A 19,048-nucleotide genomic window follows, 5' to 3' on the forward strand; every position below is an offset into this window, starting at 1 on the left:
CCTAACAGTATGTTGGAGCATGAGTTTCAGTGTGTGGAAATCAGACTAAATGATATGAATGTTATGACTGATGAATGGATGATGCAAAGTCATCACTATTTTTTATTGTAATTTATGTTATCCATTATATTAGCATTTATTTAAATGTATTCTTTACATTATATTTATATTTATATATATATATACATATACATATACATATACATATATATATATATATATATATATATATATATATACATATATATATATATACATATATAAATATCTTTAAAGCACCTTGAACTGCTGTTTCCTTGATGCTTTATTCAACATGTTTTGTTTTTTTACCTAACTGTCCTTTTCAAAAGTCAAAAAAGATAAAAGATTTTTCAACTTGTGCTACCATCTTGCTTTAGGTCAAATGTATTTATACCTACATTCTCCGCCCAGTACCACTCAATACAAAGTCAGCGCTCCACATATCAGACTTTGACTCTCCAACAAAGCAGTTAGCCTTCTTTTCTATAACTATGCAGACTTGTATCTTCTTGGAGGTTTGTTTGTTGGTTTTTTAACCCCGTCACTGCAGCCTCTCTTCAGGCATGTTTCATAAATGGTTCAATCAAGCTCATCCCCCAAAAGTTCTGTGGGTTCAGGTCCAGTGACTGATATGGACGTGACTCTGCACAGAGGTGAGCTGCGGTTCATTGTCTTCCTGCATAATGATCTATAAAAAATCTATTAAAAAATTCCTTTAGATATAACATTATACTAAAATAATACGTATGTTGTCTAGCTATACACGGAACCTTATAAAGATCACTATCCATTATTGATCACCTCATGTGCTTGATGGTTGGAGTGGCACAGTAAAGGATCCCAACTCTCACCTCACCCAATCACAACACAAGCCCTCAAGGAGGGGAGCAAACATGAAATTGTACTTATGCAAATATATTGTGTTAATGTTGCATGCAGGTACATTTCTACATCTGATTTCATTATTCCGGCAGCCTGTTGCAGTCACTCTGTAAATTGTTTCTTTTACCTGGTTAATATATTTAGCTGAAACTGATATTTGTGAAAGGTTTCTATGCTTTTTTAGATATTGTTCTGCCTGAAGGGATTGTACTAGTACTTTTGAACATTTGTTATGATTAGGAGACATGACAACTGAAGGTTGCTCACATGTAGTGGCTGCAGGCTGACTTTTTCAAAGACTGTCTAATGATCAGAGAGGTGAAGTCGAGGTTTTAATAGATTTGTTCCTCTTTTAGACATCACAGAGACAGTAAGACCCCTGGAAGGTTGGCTGGATGAGTGAGCTCGTACCACTTCAGGAGACGGCATATAAACTCAACACCTAGTGGGATTGTGTTTTCAAGACATGGCTGCAGGAGCATGCATCTACTACGCCAACCTCTCCATACATGGATTTGAGATGATACAGGTGGATAAAAGACATGTGACTGTGAAGGAGCATCTCTGCATCCCAGGTGATGAACTGCTGAGGTTTCCATCCATGCTGCCAATACATGTGACATCATCACTGGAGTTGTTGCCAGATGACAACCACACGTGTGTTGTTCATTCACGATGAACTCTGGAGATTCCAAACAGACCTACTATCCAACAGTTTGTCACCTTATGTTTATTTTCATTTACACTGGAACAAGAAGTTTCCCTTTAGGGATTCATATTCAATTCACAGTATCCTTGGACACGCAACACCCACATCTTCTTTCTAAAAGATACATATCTCCATATATATTTCTTCAGTCAAGACTGAAGATATTCACACCAAGCACCCTCATGTACTACCACTCTGATTTGTCTGCAACATTGATCCATTCATATCTAATGTTTTTACCTCTAAATACAGAGACTTAAAAAAAAGCATTAAAATCCATATAAAATAAAAAACACAACACAGCTGATGCCTAACATCAACTTTGCTTTTGGGACTGAACATGAGGATCGGACACAGGATCAAACATGGAGCCAACAGTGCTCCAGCTCCTGGTGGTCCTGAAGTCTCCGGCTCCTAGATGCTTCCAAGGTAACTGTGTGCTCAAGTCAAATATGTGCTGAAGTGTCAGGAGACAGTGGGGAGGGGGATGCTGATCCCTGAATTTATACTAAGTCCAGTTGCAGCTGCCAAATCTGGAGCTGACAGTTTCTTGCTGCACCATGTTGTAACTTGACATTAAAAGGAAACAGGTTTTATCATCAGTTCTTGATGCACAGACCATTATTTCACAATGAGACAACATTTAACTTACTTGGGATTATACGAGGCAATACTAACACTTTACTAAGTAGTATTCTGTACATCTGAGCGCCTGGAGCTGGATAATGGGCCATAAATTACTGTTAACAGAACCGTAGAACATTTAGTATTCACATTACTGACCACTAGTATCAGAATAAACACCTCTCTTTTAAACATTTCCTTCCTGATTGATTGGCGTGATACATTCCAAGGTTCCCATAACAAAAACAGCTCACAAATATCGAGTAAGACAACAATTTTTATAATAAAATGATCCCTCATGGTGCAACCCAGTCCCTGGGTTTATCACACTTTATGTTGTCGTGTTTAATGATGACCACATCTGTGCTGCTTTAGAAGTAAACATCCACATCGCCATCTTCGTTGACTTCTCCGTCGAAAGAGGAAACACACTTCACGCCTGTGTGCCAGTTGCCACATCCGGGGACGATCCAGCCTGGGGTTTTTTGACAGCTTTCTGACCTCTTTCCCCTTTGGGTGTTGCATAAGCTACAGTCACTTTGCTTCCATCTATCTCACAGTCCTCCATGGCTTCTTTGGCAGCTTTGCAACTTTCTTCACTCTCAAAGTCGACAAAACCAAATCTGAGTGAAATATAACCGAAAAGAAGTGTACAAGTGAAAAGAAAGGTAGTGATTTCGATATCTGACGCAGTAAAGGAACCAACTCAAGCAACGAACCTCTGGGAAAGTCCTGTTTCTTTGGTTACGGGGACTCTGGCGCTGAGGGCTCCTTCAAAGAAGCCTTTAAGCATCTCTGCAGTCGTTTTCTCGGTGAGGCCAGATACTCGAAGAGTTTTCGATGGGACTAAACCAGAAGAAGGTACATTTTTTAGAAAAAAAAAACAATAAATTACAATAAAATGACATCAAAACTGAATCTGATCAACAGCCAGTCCGATAAAACCCGATTATTACATGTGACTAATGATGAAACACCTTTTGGGTCCTGCGGCTTTGTTTTTGTGTTACAGAACTGAATTCTGATTGCTTTTTTGCAGAGCTTGGTATTTTGGGCGGACTGCAAGGCCTTTTCAGCGTCTGCCACTGTTGCAAACTCAACAAATGCATATCTGCAGAGAAATACAATTATATGTAGAGATTTTCACATTTTTCATGACCAATAAACCAAATGCATCATGGTAGATACTTACCGCCTCGGCTTGCCTTGGCTTTGAGGTAAGATGATATTAACTGCTTTCTGAAAAACTTTCTTGAGATGTTTTTCTTTCACGTTGAGAGGCAAATTGCCCACAAATAGAGTCTCATTTGGAGGAGCTTCAGCTGCAAGATTGAAGAACATCTATTTTAAATCGCAGATAAAATATTAAGGACAGATTTAAGTAACTAAACCTGAAATAGGACAATCTGAAATTACTTCAGCATAAGACCGTATAACTAAAAACAGCTGAACACAGTAAACAGCAACTTACCTTTTTCGCTCTTATTCTTGTTATCTTCTCCAACACCGTCCACGATCAGAACCCGGCCCTGGATCTTAACTTCTTCGTTTTCTTCACGTATTTTCTGAGGAATGGCTTCATCTTTAAACTCCACAAATGCAATTCTGGTGAAAAAAAAGTGCATGTTTCATTTAGCAAATAGCACAAATATCCAATCAGTTATAAATCACTGACACAGGTATGCCGCGGACGTTGGAGAACGAAAGTCCAAGTCACATTCTCACCCCTGGCTGGGTCCTTTAGCTCCACCAGGAAACCGAACGGCGACGGCTTTGCCGAAAACTTCCAGGATGTCTTCTTTTGTGGCGTTGTATGGCACATTCTTCAGGAACAAACATCTGGCATCCTTGGCTGACAGAAACAAGATAGCACAGAAATGTGCAACTTATCCTGCCTTCATTTAACTGCACTAAACAGAATTTGAACAATTCAATAAATTAATTCTTCAGGCTGCTTTTACCTGTTTTGTCAAGCGGGGAAGCTTTGACTTTGACCTTTTCCTCCTTTTTAGCATTTGCTTTGGCAATCTTCATTGGCTTCTCAAGGACGGTCTCTCCATCCAACGTCAAAGCTTTGGTCACGTCCATTTGTGAGGCCATATCTACAAATGCATATTTTCTACAAGACAAGAAATTCACTTTATAGTCTTTTTTGCATCGTTATCAGCAAAAATGACCATGAAAACATCCTCACCTGGAGCGGTCTAAGCGGATGTCTTGAAACAGCAGACTTTGTGACATGAGGTACTTTGCTAACGAAACTTTGACCTCTTCACTTGTTTTAGAGTTGTTCAGGTTGCCAATGTAAATACAAAGGCCTGCAACAGATACGGGATTGAGATTAATGAAAACGAGACCTCTCCGGGGAAACTACGTTTCTCTAAAGAAAAGAAATGTGGCAGACACTTCTTAAATTAATTTATTACCATCATCAATCAGCTTAGTTTTCTTTGGCGGGGACGTTTCGGCGCACGAGTCTGCTTTCCGCTTCCCAGTTCCTGCAGGAAACAGAGAATATATCACTCATTTGATACAAGTTAGCAACCTGTGAACAGGCATTTGATGATGACGGTCATTTTTGGCATCATGCACCATGGACTGAATGATGTTCAATAAATGTTTCAACATAGTTGCCAAAATGCTACAATCAGGAGAGAAAACACATATTTGTATGAGAGAACCTACAGAAAAAGTCTGAGGTATTTTCTTGAGATGAGATGAACAATGAGTGAAAGACAAAAGAACCGAGGAGTGTAAAAGACCTAAAAAGGGGCCGCAGAAGTAGTGAAACTCTAAACAAGAGGAATATTCTGTCATCAGCATCTCTGTTATAAACTCCAGCCTATGCAACATCCCATGAATCAGCTCTGTAAACATCTACATTTTAAACACTAAACATTTTCTTAATACTTTGTGGAGGACAAGGTTGACAAGGCTACCGACGACAAATGTCGTTGCACATATCTAATGTTGGATTCTCTGGGCAATTTTCTACTTTATTCAAGTTCAGCCAAACTTTAACCACACTTTGATAAAAATCACACCTATTCCCCCCCAGATGTGTGTTTTTTTTTTTAACAGTTCCTTTGGGTAACATCTAGAAAAATTACAGCTACATGTAAACTCTTCAACATATGCTCTCAAACTGTCCCTTTACTTCCCCTACAATCCCTTATTCCATCTTTTTTCTTTAGCCGAGTTCATATGATGGGATTTCAGCCGTCTCGGACAAAAGATGTGCAATCGTGGGAAAAGTTGTCCGTTGTAGCTCAAAAACGGTGGTCATACATCTCAGGGTGATAAAAACAAAGATGAAAGACAGAACTGTCTTGTGACCAAAGACAGGCTGATATAATCCTCTGTCAGGGCCAGAAATCTCTGGACTCACTAGCCCGTTAAATTGCAACTTGAAATTACACATTAATGCAACCCAGCGCCATTACTTCAAAAAAACAAGAAAGCGAAATATAAAAAGAAACTAAGCTTTAGAAGGCTGTGTATCAGATTTGATAGATAATGTTTGTTTCTGTAGCCTGGATCACATCGGGGTATAACACGCGCTCTCGTTACAAAACCAGCATCCAAAGTTGGTCTCTTCTCCCGAATCATGACTGGAAACACATTCTCCTTTGCAGATTATTCATTATAAGAATTTTCGCCACTAATAAAAGTTACTACAAAGCAGTTCATTTTCACGTATTTGTTTGTTTACCGCTCCACATGCAACACCCCGCCACATCAGGTCGTGGGCTACGACACAAGAGGGCATCATCGCACAGTCTCCCCACAACGTTCTCGAAGCCTTAGCCAAGATTAGGCAGATGCAGATAGTACAGTGTGAGATGTCATGACCTTATAAGACTGCAAATATCAAATAGTGTGAATGTGGCCTTCCAGGTTACAGCCACTATGCACACAACTGAGGGACTGAAATGTAAGCAGTGGTGCCGCATTTGCTTTAACTTTTACATCTCCACGTTCCTCTCGGTCTCACTCCATCTCTGTCCCTTGAATCAGGGCTTCAGTGGAACCAACTGCATCAGCTGAGACTATTTGAGCCTGTTCTTCTGGTAAATACATCCATCATGTCATTTAAAAATACTGCAAAACTGTGACTGTTGGGAATATGTTTAGATCCAAAGGACAAACTTCCTCTATTTGTGGGGCTTCCGATAAACATGGTGAAAGTTACGGTAATGGGCTCAAACTTAAAAAATGAATCATTATTTGCACAGCTAAACCATACAATAGAACTTTCTTTATTTCATTCAACACTGAGTAAACTTTAAACTTCATTGAGTCACTTGAGACAAACAGAACTTGATTGATAAACATAGTTCATTGAAGTAATAAGCATTAATGTCACATAGGACTACTATAAAGACTTCCTTACCATTTCCCATCACCTGATCACCTTCACAGCTCATCTCCTCTGTCTCATCATTCTCTTCCTCGTCGCGCTCCTTCCCCCAGGTCACAGTCACTGTGGGTGTTTTTCCTTTAACTTCTATGGCGGTGTGTATCTGAACATCTAAAAAGGCATTTTCATTACTGACACAGCTCTGAATTTCTGTCAGACACTGTGTATCACATGTTTACAGTACCTTGCTCGTCTCCCTCATCATCCCGTTTCATTTCCACTTCTGTGACTTCCCCTGTTAGTGGTATTCGTTCATTCCCAGTCCGCTCTTCTGAAACAATTGGTGACAAGACAATTTAGATGTGTCTACACAGATGAAAAATCCATGTTTCTTGCAAATATCCAATCTTGAATCACTTGCCATTGTTAACCGGGTCTTCTCCAACCACTATGCTCTGTCTCTTTCTGCATCTTACAATCTGAAAAACACAATAACAAGTCTTTGCAAGTGCCTGTTTGGAGTCACCTGACAAATCATCTCCAAACTCCAAACTGTACATCTTCAGATCTTATACTTGACTTTTCTACCATTCTCTGTAACGCTGTACAATAATTCTACTTCACATGACTAATAAAAACACCTGCACATGTAAATATGTACCTTCTTGCACAGAGTTTACATTCTTCTGTTAAATTATGCCCCCTTTTTCAGTTGTATATGTTGATAACGTTATAATTTTCATTTTATTTTCCAAAACTTACTTGTTTCTCTAAATTGATGTGCTGCTGAAACATCATCATTTCACATTAAGGATAAATAAACTATATATCCAGCTGTACCCCCGTTGAACCAAGCCTCTTTACTGATGTTTAACTCGCCAACCTTTAGCAGACACTTTATTACAACTATGTACCCTAAAAAACCCAAGTTGAGTGAAAAACAGTGCTTTAGTTCAGGATAAATTCAGGTTCCTCCTGAACACATGAGCTACCCAACCATCAGCTTGTTAGTTTGCAGAGTAAGACCAAACCACCTCTCGCTTAAACAATCGACTCAAATCGCCGTATAGCCGTATTAAAATCAATGCAATTGAATGTCATCCTTACATCTGCCTTTGCCATGGTGTGTATCTAAACAGCGTGGCTGAGGAGCTGCAGTTAGCCGCGGTGCTGCTCACACGTGTGTACGGTAGGAACATCCACCTCTACTGCGCTTGCGTGAAACTACGGAACAACTACGGAAGCCCGCCAGGGACGCTCTTAATCCTGTTTCACTTGCGATTTCCAGTAAACTTTCCAAATCTTCCTGATATTATTTAACCACTTTAATGTTATAAACATGGCAATTTCTGGATCACGGTGATTAAGTTTATCAGGTTCTGATAACCGAAAGTATTTTTATGTACCATTTACCTCTGAATCTGTCTACCAGGTAGCCATGTAGCCTTAGCTCACTTGTATCAGTGAAGTTGGGCAACTCCCACTTCAAATTTGCAATTTTGAGACCAGTATTTCCACTATGTGTTTTGAGGTTTTGACGCAGGTCCATTACATGCTTCCGTACTAGTGTTGTTCTCGCGGTTTAGCATGAGATGCAACCTGTGGGGACAGGTTTGCTGAAACAGGATAAACTGGAAGTGGAGGTCCAGGAAAGCAGAGTCCAAGGGTCGAGTTACAGTCACTCAACCTTGTACAGTTCAGCTGTTTTCATGTCACACTCTCACACACTCCACTATGGACTGGTCCTGGAGCAGGCAGGGCTGATGTGATAGTAGTTTGGTTCATGGTTTCACGATGGGCAGCCGGAGGAGAGGGTTGAAGAGCGAGGGCTTCATTCTGTCGGTGGACGTCGGTACCACCTCCATCAGATGTCACGTCTACGACAAGCAGGCTCAGATCCGGGGGTCATGCACCAGACAGGTATTTATCTGCCCCTTTATTCATCATTGTGGCTTTAATTTCCCCCAATACAACCTTTCTGTTTGCATACAGATGATTTCAATTGAATTCCATTGGATTTTATTTATAAAGCGTCTATTACAACAGTAGTTGTCTCTAGGATCTTTCCAGAGACCAGAACATGAACATGACCCCCGAGCAATTATTACATAAACATACCATAAACACTGGCAGGTAACAACTCCCCTAGTGGGAGAACAACCTTAGGCCAAAATGAACAATTCAGTTAGACCAATTTATACTTCTTTAATCTCAGAAGTAAATTAATACAACACTGTCATTTACAGTATTAAGAGATGTTTATTTTTCTGATTTTTATTTATTTGGTTTTTTTTTCAGGTTGTCCTCTTGTATCCAGAAGTGGGGCATGTGGAGATTGACCCAGATTCACTATGGCAAAGCTTTATCGCTGTGGTCAAAGGGGCGGTTCAAGGTACAGCAACACCACGTCCTGTTGTTAGGACCAGATTTATTGGCCAAGTATGTCCACAAATAGTCAGGAGACTACAGTTAAGTTATGACATGGTTACGTAATGTATAGACGTTATATGACATTAATTATGGGTAGAAAATACGCAGACAATAAACAGAAAATATACAAAACTGATAATGTGCATAAAGTACTTTGATGTGCATCATGTTGTTATGAGATACAGTACTATGAGGAAATGGCTTGGCTTAAGGGAAGTAAACACAGACTATTTAATGGCGTATTTATTGATCCTGTTTATCCTGTTGCCATCTACAGCTCCACCTGGGGGATAAAGTTAATGGGATTCTTTGTACATTGGCAATAAGTACACACTTGGCATGTATTGTAGAAAAAACTCTGACACTACATTAAATGTAATATATATATATGTATATATATATATATATATATATATATATATATATATATATATATATATCCATCCATCCATTATCTTACCCGCTTTATCCCTTGCGGGGTCACGGGGGTCTGCTGGAGCCTATCCCAGCTCATTTTAGGTGAGAGGCAGATATATATATATATGTATATGTATATATATATATATATATATATATATATATATATATATATATATATATATATATATATATATATATATATATATATATTAAATATATATATATACATCATGGTCTTGCTGTAGAAGACAAAATACAACAGACTAATCAAATATTCTGTAATGTAATCACTTTAGGTTCAAAATACCTATAGTGAAGGTTAATACAACGGTCTTCCAACAGCAAGGATATATATATATATATATATATATATATATATATATATATATATATATATATATATATATATATTTATGTGTGTGTTTGTGTGTGTGTGTGTGTGTTAAAACTACACATTCAGAAAATATTCCACAGTCAGCATAAAACGATCATATTGCTTTGTTTCACAGAGGATACATTTATATCTCATTAGTAACATAAAGTTTAACTTAATGTAATACTGTACTTAATTGCCAAAAGCTATACAGAGAAGGGAAAAGGATGTGAAACATGAACCTTAAAAAGGAGGCATTGAGTCGTGCTGCTGATTACCAAAGCTACCACAAAATAACATTGTGATTACATCTAATCTGCAGGAAAATCCAACCTCCTTTTCTTCTTTTTTTTGACCCAGTTGTTCAAGTAAACGACTTATAATAATAGTACTCTTAAATAGCTCATAATGATCCTATTGCTTTAGAGCCTGTGTTTTAACCAGTTTTTTTCTTGAATGTAATAGACTGTAGTGTTTTGGGTTAAAGTACATTAGAAACAAGTTGTAAACTTTTTTTATTTTTTGCATGAATGGGAACATCTTGTTTGAGTTTACAATGTGTCCTGGTTGTTCCTCACAACTATTTCAATGTGATTGTTGGCTTGTGTTGCTGCGCTCATGCAGATGCAGGAGTACAAATGCATCAGGCTGAAGCCCTTGGCATCTCCACTCAACGAGCAACCTTCACTACCTGGGACAGGTAACTACAATAATCTTTTATTTTCCTTTGTTCAAAGAAGATTCTGATGATTTGGTGGCAAACCTGAAAGGAAATGCCTCAGGATACCTGATTAACATTTGTGTTGACCAATGGCTCATTTTGCTTCCACATTGACAGGAAAACTGGGATTCCCTTTCATAACTTCATTAGCTGGCAGGATCAAAGGGCTGCAGACCTGGTGAGGTCCTGGAACAGATCCTGCACCATGAAAGTGAGTCTGCTCTGCAGCTATTCCTCTAACATGTTCTTCATTAGAGTAATAATAGATCCAGGAGGGAAGTGATGAATTTTTAAACTTTGACAGCATTTTCACAACCATTTTGTCCATGTGATTGTAGCCTGACTCATTGTCATTTACAGTACTATTCAGCTGCAGGGGAAGAAAAGAGTGGCATGGATTATTAACGAAAGCACTGCTAGATTTGTCCTTTCATACAGTATCCTCATTCTACAATTACAGATAATCCACGGGGTGATGAAGGTGGTGTATTTCCTGACCCGGCAAAAACGCTCCCTCGCAGCGAGCCTTATTGTCTTTTCTACTCAACATGTCACCTTTCGGCTCGTCTGGGCACTGACGCACTACAAACAGGTGTGTGGATGGGTCAACTGATGTGAACCCAAACGCGGAGCAGCTGCACTCAGCTGTTTGATCAACTCAACAAATTATCCTATTCCTCCTTTTTTCTATTAATTGCTTTGTTATTGGTAAATATATAGTTTCAGCACATCTTCTTTAAGCTCAAAGTGATGTTATTCGGTTTCTAGACCAGACAATAGATGTCCGATCTTAACTTTGTACATGCATAGCTGAGGAGACGTCTGCTGAATCCACTATTTTCCACTGATATCACTCATCCGTCACTTCCCTTCTGATCTGTCTGAATTATCCTTGAATCAACTATCCTTCTCCGGTGTGGTTGCAAAAATATGTTTTCTGTTGTTGATGCACATTACTCCCACTGAAGAGGAGCTGATGCGTGTGTGTGCTGTCTCAGAGGGCTGTCATGTGTACATGAAAGTGATGTCAGGCTTTCGTAGTTACCAATATGAAACGTCAAATCAGATTGCTATTGGATTTGGACAGTGTGGCTGTAGTTGAAGAGATTAAGATGCTAATTATTTAAGTCCTACCTTTTGCCACTAGATTAGATGTGTATAAAGCTTGTGGTGTGTAGAAGTTCCATGTGTGAAGAGGACCATCAAGAAATGAGTGATTTATGTGTTCAAACAGAGCTTCTGTGGTCATCACATAACAGCAGGGTTCACGATATGCCCTCACTCCTTCTTTCAGGTTGGTCAGGCAATCAGTGAAGATAACTGCTGCTTTGGGACTATAGACTCCTGGCTGGTATTTAAACTCACCAAAGGTAGGCCGCATTTGTAATGTTTAACCATGCTCTCTAAACACGTCCTTTGAAAGCAGTTCACTATGTAATTTGTCCAACTGGAATTTAAGAGCCAGACAGGGGGTGCTTTGTCTTTCCAATCTTCTTGCATCACTGATTGTCTGTAATTTCTGAGGAATGTTTTGGTTCACCCCTGTATGAGAGGGGAAGTTGGGAAAATGAGCAGGACTTCTTACATGTGATTCGGTTTTTTTTTTCTCATTGCTCCTTTTAGAAAGTATTTTTTTAATACATTATAAAGTGTTCTTTAATCTCTTTTAGGATATGTCCACGCCACAGATTATTCTAATGCAAGTACAACAGGGATTTTTGACACCTATCAGGTCTGCTGAATGTCACCGTTACTAAAACTTTATTCTGTCTGTGCACTGAGGTTGGTTCTCCTGACATTCCTCTAATTTGACTTGTTTTGCAGATGTGTTGGAGTACGTTTCTCTGCTCTCTTGTGTCTCTACCTCTCTCTATTTTCCCCAAAGTAGAAAACACGGGGTGAGTCAAGCATTTACTGGAAATAATAACTAACATCCGATTCATTTATAAACAGTTAAAGCCTTTAAATGCTCAAAGAACACCGAAAGAGACAATAGAGACTTGTACCTTTTTTATGAAGCATGTGAAGATCATTGGCGCCTGTTTGGAGGAACATTGGGGAAATATGATGTCTGAATGGATTCAATTCTTTGCTGGGACCTGTCATTGATACTACAATGTACAGCGCCTGAACCCCAAAATATTGTTTAAATAGAGATTGAGGGATGTTTTGTATTTTCTTGACTTGTGTGTTTATTTATATGAGGAGGGAAAGTTGTCAATGCTCGTGAATTTAAAAACAGCAGTAAAAACGGAGTTGAACTATCAAACTTTATTTGATAAATATAAAAGCGATTTCCTTAAAACAGGAGTTATATTATAAAAACAAAGCCGTGTTTCAACACTTTACAAAACGGAGTTGCCTTTTACCGTTTCAAGAAAAATCCTCGGGGTGAGAGACAATGAAGTGATGAAAATACTTGGGAATTAAAAAACTAAAAATAATGAACAGATATGTAAATCAAAAACTAAAGTGAAAATTGACAGTTGATTGGATGAATTTCACTGACATTTCTGATAATCTGCTCCTTATCGTGACAACGATAAGATGACCTCTAGTGGTCAGGTCTGAGATGACACCCATACCAACGAACACTTTAATCAGTGGAACTTCAAGTCATTCCAACTTCCTGGATATTGATCTGGTCAGTGAAGCAGCAGAGGGGGTTGTTAATCAGGTTCAGCTGCTTTGGTGTTATTGAACTGAACATCAGAGGGGCAACGATGAGACCGCCGCCCACTGACTTTTCCCTCCCCATCTTCTCCGACTGTTTTTCTCTAGTTTTGTATTTGACGAGGGTCACTGTCATTCTTCCTTGCGACTCTGCTCCCCCAGCGCTCGCCAAAATCAGCACGACATGACTCACCACTTCATGGACTTTAGAAACTGAAATAAAGTTTAATAGAAACCTTTCAATCATTTTAAAACTTCTACATCATTTTATTGTTGTCTGTATGGCACAGAAATCTGTTACGGGTATGTTGTATTGTTTTTTTCGGTAAAAGGTATTGATGCAGTGAGGTAATGCATTATCTCTGCTTTCTCTCCCATCATGCATCAGCCATAACTTTGGATCCACAGACCCATCCATCTTCGGAGTATCCATTCCCATTATGTCAGTGGTGAGTCAACATCTTGGCATCACACAATCAATTACCTGCTCGATTATTGGAAAGAAAATCCATCGAAACCTTTTTACTCGTTGATGCCGGAGTTAATGCGGGCATTATGATGCATAAAAGATATCCAGCAGAGTTTTTTAGTTGTTATCAGCTGAGTTGCTCGTGATACGAGTCTTGAAAACAAATAAAATGGGAAAGAAATGATAATAATAAGTGTTAAAGAAGCAGTAGTCAGAACTTTTATTGTTTATGATCAGGTGATGTCAAAAAGATACTTAAAGGAAAGTGACGTGGACATCTGCTCCACACCGAAGGAAGCACGTCAGTGGAAACCAGTAAAAAGCTTGGGTGTAATAAAACATCCTTTTTTTTCAATTATGATAGTCTTCATCTATAAATACAAACTTCAAAAAGCTGTAATGTAACAACTATGTATGATGAATAAATGTAAAATATACTTGGAAATGTTAATAAAATTAGAATAGTTATTAATAGCAACAAGATAGCAATTAGACTGAGAAGTAGACAGAATTAAAGAATCCATCAATCATGAGGAAAAAGTACCAGTTCACCTTTTAATTTATATTTGAATTAATTAATACCTACTCAGATCTTAATACGGTATTGAAATTAGTCTTTAGTTCGTTAGTTGAGTCTGTTTTCAGATCTTAATGAGCTGCTGCCGCTGGCGTACTGACAGGAAACGCACCCCGGCATCTTGGAAAACGTTTCTCCAGATGTGTGACGAAAAGATGTTAGTTATTAAAAGTCAGGTTCGTCTAAAATTTGAAGCCAGTGTGAACACAATGTGATGGTTGGAAAAAGAAAAAGCAAAGCGAGACGGGGTAAGGTGTCCACTCATCGGGACAGAAAAATGAAAAGAGCTTAAATTTTCCTTTATGAAAGTAAAACATTAAGCTCACACTGCCTGTTAATAAAGGTTTTAACTAAGTGTAGACTTCTACATTTGCTTTCCTAACATACGAAAGTCTTCCTCTGTGCTTCTGCGGTAGATGGCGGACCAGCAGGCAGCCATGTTTGGAGAGTGCTGCTTTGACGTGGGTGACGTTAAGATCACCATGGGAACAGGCACCTTCATGGACATCAACACTGGGAACAAACCACACACGTCTGTCGCAGGTGAAGCAGACACATGTAGATTTACATTCACTTTTCCATACGGGTTCCTTCTGAGCCCCCGCTGCTTACGGCAGGTCTGTATCCTATTGTGGGATGGAAGATCGGCTCCGAGCTGGTGTACCTGGCGGAGGGAAACGCAGCCGACACCGGCACCGCCATCAAATGGGCTCAGGAGCTGGGTGAGTGACTGCCGTGGGCAGAAACCTTGTTTTCTTTTTCTTTTAACCTTGTTTCATTTGTTTGGTTTTGAAAACAACATTGGGTGAGTTGAGCTAAGCTTTTTACGGTTTATACTGAAGCTGTAAGGTTATTTACATTCTTTCCACAGAGCTGTTCTCTGACATCAGGGAGACCAGTGCCATGGCTTACAGCGTCAGCAACTCTGATGGAGTCTGCTTCGTCCCTTCCTTCAGTGGCCTGCAGGTACACGCAACACAATATTCATTTATTCACGTGCAGACGGATGATATTGGCATAATTCATACACCTAATATGTATTTTCTGTGCAGTTCTTCCGTTAATGCAGGTGAAGCTTTCCCTTTGTTGAATCTCTCTGAAACATGGTTCTCTCTCTGTTTTGTTTTGTTTTTTCTTCTGCCTTCCATTACAAACGGGCTCTTGTAAGTGTTTTCATCCAGATTGTTTAGTTTATATTCAAAGATCTGATTTACAAAATCAGTTTTCCGTTAACTGTTGAAACAGTTGAACTGCACCTTAGAGGATAGACGGAGCAGCAACAACAAAAAGCTTGAATCATTATTTTGTTATTTTTAAATCGGTCATTTGTGATTTTGGCGTGTTTGTGTTTTGTGCAAGGCTCCTCTGAATGACCCGAAAGCTTGCGCGTCCTTCATGGGCCTGAAACCGTCTACGACCAAGAGCCACCTGGTTCGCTCCATTCTCGAGTCCGTGGCCTTCAGGTGAGTCACTTTCAGCACCAACAACAACCATCCTCGTGTTTCAGCTTCATTTGATATTCTTTTAACTTACTTTTGTACATCTTCTCAGAAACAAGCAGCTCTATGAGACGATGTTAAAAGAGATGCGCATCCCCATCACGAGGATCAGGTAGTCACTTCTAAGCAGCTACAAACGAAGAATATCTAATTAATAAGCTTGTTATAAACACAAAAATGCTGACTAGGAAAGGACTTCATATCCCAGGTTAACCTCCAACGACCAGACACATATGTGTTGTCTAGTTCATAATATTTTATTTCTCCACGGAGGCCCAAAGCAACAGATATTGACACATATTGCACCAGGTCTTCAGAGTTTAAGGAGAGCCACCTTGTGGGATTTTAGCTCATAAACTAGGCATAGAAGACAGTTGCAGTTACGTTACTTCAGGATGATGAATTTTGGGTGTATTTGATTTCTGAGAGGTTTACGTCATCACCGTCCTCCTCCTTCTCTCAGGGTGGACGGTGGCGTTTCCTCCAACGACTTCATCATGCAGCTGACTGCAGACCTGTTTGGTCGGAAGCTCATCCGACCACAACACCGGGAGATGTCTTGTCTGGGAGCCGCGTTGGTGGCTGGTCTCGGAGTTGGTACGCAGACGCTCACAGTAAACTTTCACAAAACTGTCGTGTTAACAAGATGCTTTTTAAGCAGATCTAACGCCGTAGTGGTTGTTTTTTGTAGTGCTGTAACTGAATAATTTGTAGATGAGATGATAAAAACCACAAAATGACGACTCATGATGGGTTTATTTGAAACATTGTGGTCAAAAGTCTTATTTTTATTTCTCAGATTTTGGCAGAACAAAAAGTGCTGCTGTTTTTAATATAAGTTGTTTTACGTTCACTGCTTAATCAACGCAAGCAGAAAATAAGGACTTTGTTCTTGTTTTTGGTCGGACTATGTGGTTTTACTGGATAATATGGTGAATCATGTCTCAAAAGTGTTTTCTTGGTGACTCTGGACAGAAATGTAGATCATTTCATGCAGTTTCTGCTACTTCCAGTTATCACCGAACGGCTCAGTGCAAAATCTTACTTATTTGAGTCTTGCACATGATGTACGTGAGTCAAGTCTCAGTCTGTCCTCAACTGTCACCGCAGCCTTCTGGAGGACTCGCGACGAGCTGAAGAAGCTGCAGAGCGTCAACAAGGTGTTCCTGCCCCGAGGAGCAGCCGCAGAAGGGGCTTGCCCCTCCAGCCCGGAGTACACGCCCATCCTCCAGAGCTGGGAGAGCGCTCTACGCCGCTCCATGAACTGGTACACAAACCCCGACAATGGAAGATCCTGGATTTGGACAAGCGGAGAGACGAATGAACTTTGAGTACATGTGAATGTAAATGTTTTGGTATTAATCGTTTAACAGAACTAACAGCCATCATGTGATGCAGATTCACAGTAAATCTTTGTGAATCCTGGTCCTCTTTCTTAAAGACGTGATACAAAGCTCTTCTGGTTGGCGGGGACTTGGCGATCTGTGTCTTTTTTCTTTTTTTTTAACAGTATTCTTTGCCTTTTTGGTGATGTGACAGCACGTTTGTTTTTCTCTGTATGGTTAAATATACACAGTTGTGGATCATGTGTTCCTGACATGATGCCAAAGTTCTGGATATCTGTGGTTGAAGTCGAAACCGTGTGAGAAAACACACACCAGTCAAACGTCATCGCTCATTTTAAGTCTCATCACACGGGGGTGCTAAAAGCTGCCACTGCAGTTTCAGGGACGCAGTCTGAAAGAAAGAGGAGTGCCGCAGGGGCGTAGATTATTCTTTATTTTTAACTCTTTTTTAATAACTCTTTTTAAATTGTCATAGGATCAAATGTGCAGAAAACCGCTAGTCATACCTCAGTCCTTGTGGGGGAATCTGGAGCAAGTCCGTTTTAAAACAGTGACTTTCATCAACAAAACCAAACCAGTTCCCAGCTTCAGTCTCAGCTGGATCCCTCAAACTGACATTTTAGTGAGTTTAATGCACTTATTAAAGCTTGTTATGGTAATCTCTAAATGTGAGCGTCTCTCCACACAAGGAAATTCCACTGCATCCCAGTATTTACATGTTTCTGCTCTGCGTCAACTGGAGTTTACATCATGTTCAGATATGGTTCTTGTGATTCAAGAGACATTTCTGTTGTATGTATTGAACAGAAACTTGTGCAGGGTACAGTTTTCCGTAGAGTAATTCCAGATTGCACATTTTCAGGATGTTACAGTTTATTAGATATTGAGGAAATGAGATATTCCCAAGTCTTTGCTGTGTAGTTCCTGTGTCGGTTATTAATTATCAAGTGTTTTATCTTAATGGGGAACTGTCGTGTTTATGTCATACGGTTGTTGAATTAATATTTTTCTGTGTGTGAAAGGGCCTGCATCCATGTGGTGCAAATGTCTGCAGAGACGGCCAATCCTTTTCCTGTACAACTCACTGCGGTGCGACGATGCTAAAATCACTGCCTTACATCAAGATAACATCTCGGGTCGTCATGTCTGAGATTTTCTAACACTGGTACTTCATTCATTTTTCTGAATGGCATATATATCATCCCAGACCTGTGGGGAAATTAATATATTCATGTGAAGTGTAATTAATCTCAGTGGGAATATGAAGGACTTTATTAAAAACATGAATCAGCCATAGATTGTGGTGCTGTGGTTTCTCGTGGTGGATGCAGCTGCCCGGCCTTTATCCATCCACACAGTTTGTCAGCAGATGCAAACATAATGTGTTTACCTCACCGTGGACACTGGGGACGGGCTGTTGCGCTGCGCCTGGGGAATCGTCAGAAACACAGACTGTCAAATGTGCCCACAGATTGAGTCTTACTGATGTGAGCAACTTTGCTGTCAGGGTTGCTATGGCAGCTTACGGAAGGAGTGACCGAGAACAAACGGGGTGTGTATTCCTGCTCATGGTGCTGGTATGGTGAAGAGGGCACTAATTGAGTGCATGAATGGGGGTGGGGGGGGGCTTTCCTGAACAACAGGAGTATTGTATATCTGTTCACTCAAAGGAAGATCATAGATGGGTTTTGTGTTCATTACATACAATCTATCTTTTCTATATTACCCCTCACCCATCCCAGCACTTCCTCTGGTGAAGCTGTCCATCTGGGCTTTCTCACTCCAGCATGGGCTGCTTTTTTTTTTTTTGTTGGGGTTTTTTTGTTTTTTTTTCCTTTTCTCTCTCGCCAAGGCGTTTGGCCTGCAGCAGAATGCTTTGCGGGGAGAAATGTGCTGGAGTGTGTGAGGCAGACGGGAGTAGCCCATGAATCAGTGCAGGCTGCT

The 19,048-nt window shown here is 39.8% G+C and overlaps 2 protein-coding genes across 3 annotated transcripts; one reads left to right on the forward strand and one right to left on the reverse strand.

Annotated features, from left to right (window-relative positions):
• Positions 1-1,615: 1,615 nt before the first annotated feature.
• On the reverse strand, positions 1,616-7,804 carry LOC133452014 (nucleolin-like). Of its 2 annotated transcripts, none has more exons than XM_061731200.1 (13): positions 7,704-7,804; positions 7,018-7,075; positions 6,841-6,924; positions 6,630-6,767; positions 4,663-4,734; positions 4,431-4,554; positions 4,198-4,355; positions 3,962-4,088; positions 3,708-3,841; positions 3,429-3,558; positions 3,214-3,347; positions 2,956-3,082; positions 1,616-2,859 (listed from the first exon to the last, which is right to left on the reverse strand). In XM_061731200.1, exons 1-13 carry the CDS (start codon positions 7,716-7,718, stop codon positions 2,670-2,672), a joined length of 1,491 nt encoding a protein of 496 aa, XP_061587184.1. In that variant the 5' UTR covers positions 7,719-7,804; the 3' UTR covers positions 1,616-2,669. The 2 variants fall into 2 exon arrangements, with proteins under 2 accessions (XP_061587184.1, XP_061587183.1); XM_061731199.1 differs by having other exon boundaries at positions 6,841-6,927.
• A 37-nt stretch (positions 7,805-7,841) lies between these two features.
• gk5 (glycerol kinase 5) lies at positions 7,842-18,400 on the forward strand. The gene is made up of 16 exons (XM_061732599.1): positions 7,842-8,516; positions 8,895-8,988; positions 10,444-10,519; positions 10,658-10,751; positions 11,001-11,132; positions 11,835-11,910; positions 12,211-12,272; positions 12,365-12,438; positions 13,602-13,662; positions 14,676-14,802; positions 14,877-14,981; positions 15,131-15,225; positions 15,619-15,722; positions 15,811-15,870; positions 16,222-16,355; positions 16,869-18,400. Exons 1-16 carry the CDS (start codon positions 8,391-8,393, stop codon positions 17,087-17,089), a joined length of 1,641 nt encoding a protein of 546 aa, XP_061588583.1. The 5' UTR covers positions 7,842-8,390; the 3' UTR covers positions 17,090-18,400.
• The last annotated feature ends 648 nt before the right edge of the window (positions 18,401-19,048 follow it).

This window comes from Cololabis saira, chromosome 10 (assembly GCF_033807715.1).
Source record: "Cololabis saira isolate AMF1-May2022 chromosome 10, fColSai1.1, whole genome shotgun sequence".
Lineage (NCBI taxonomy): Eukaryota > Metazoa > Chordata > Actinopteri > Beloniformes > Belonidae > Cololabis > Cololabis saira.

Coding starts and splice junctions, on each gene's coding strand:
- LOC133452014 (XM_061731199.1), bottom strand. Junction 6,768..6,840: donor TGATGAGGGAGACGAGCAAG/GTACTGTAAACA, acceptor ATGCCTTTTTAG/ATGTTCAGATACACACCGCC. Junction 4,356..4,430: donor ATCCGCTTAGACCGCTCCAG/GTGAGGATGTTT, acceptor CTTGTCTTGTAG/AAAATATGCATTTGTAGATA.
- gk5 (XM_061732599.1), top strand. CDS start 8,391: ATGGGCAGCCGGAGGAGAGGGTTGAAGAGCGAGGGCTTCATTCTGTCG. Junction 10,752..11,000: donor ACAGATCCTGCACCATGAAA/GTGAGTCTGCTC, acceptor CTACAATTACAG/ATAATCCACGGGGTGATGAA. Junction 15,226..15,618: donor CTTCCTTCAGTGGCCTGCAG/GTACACGCAACA, acceptor GTTTTGTGCAAG/GCTCCTCTGAATGACCCGAA.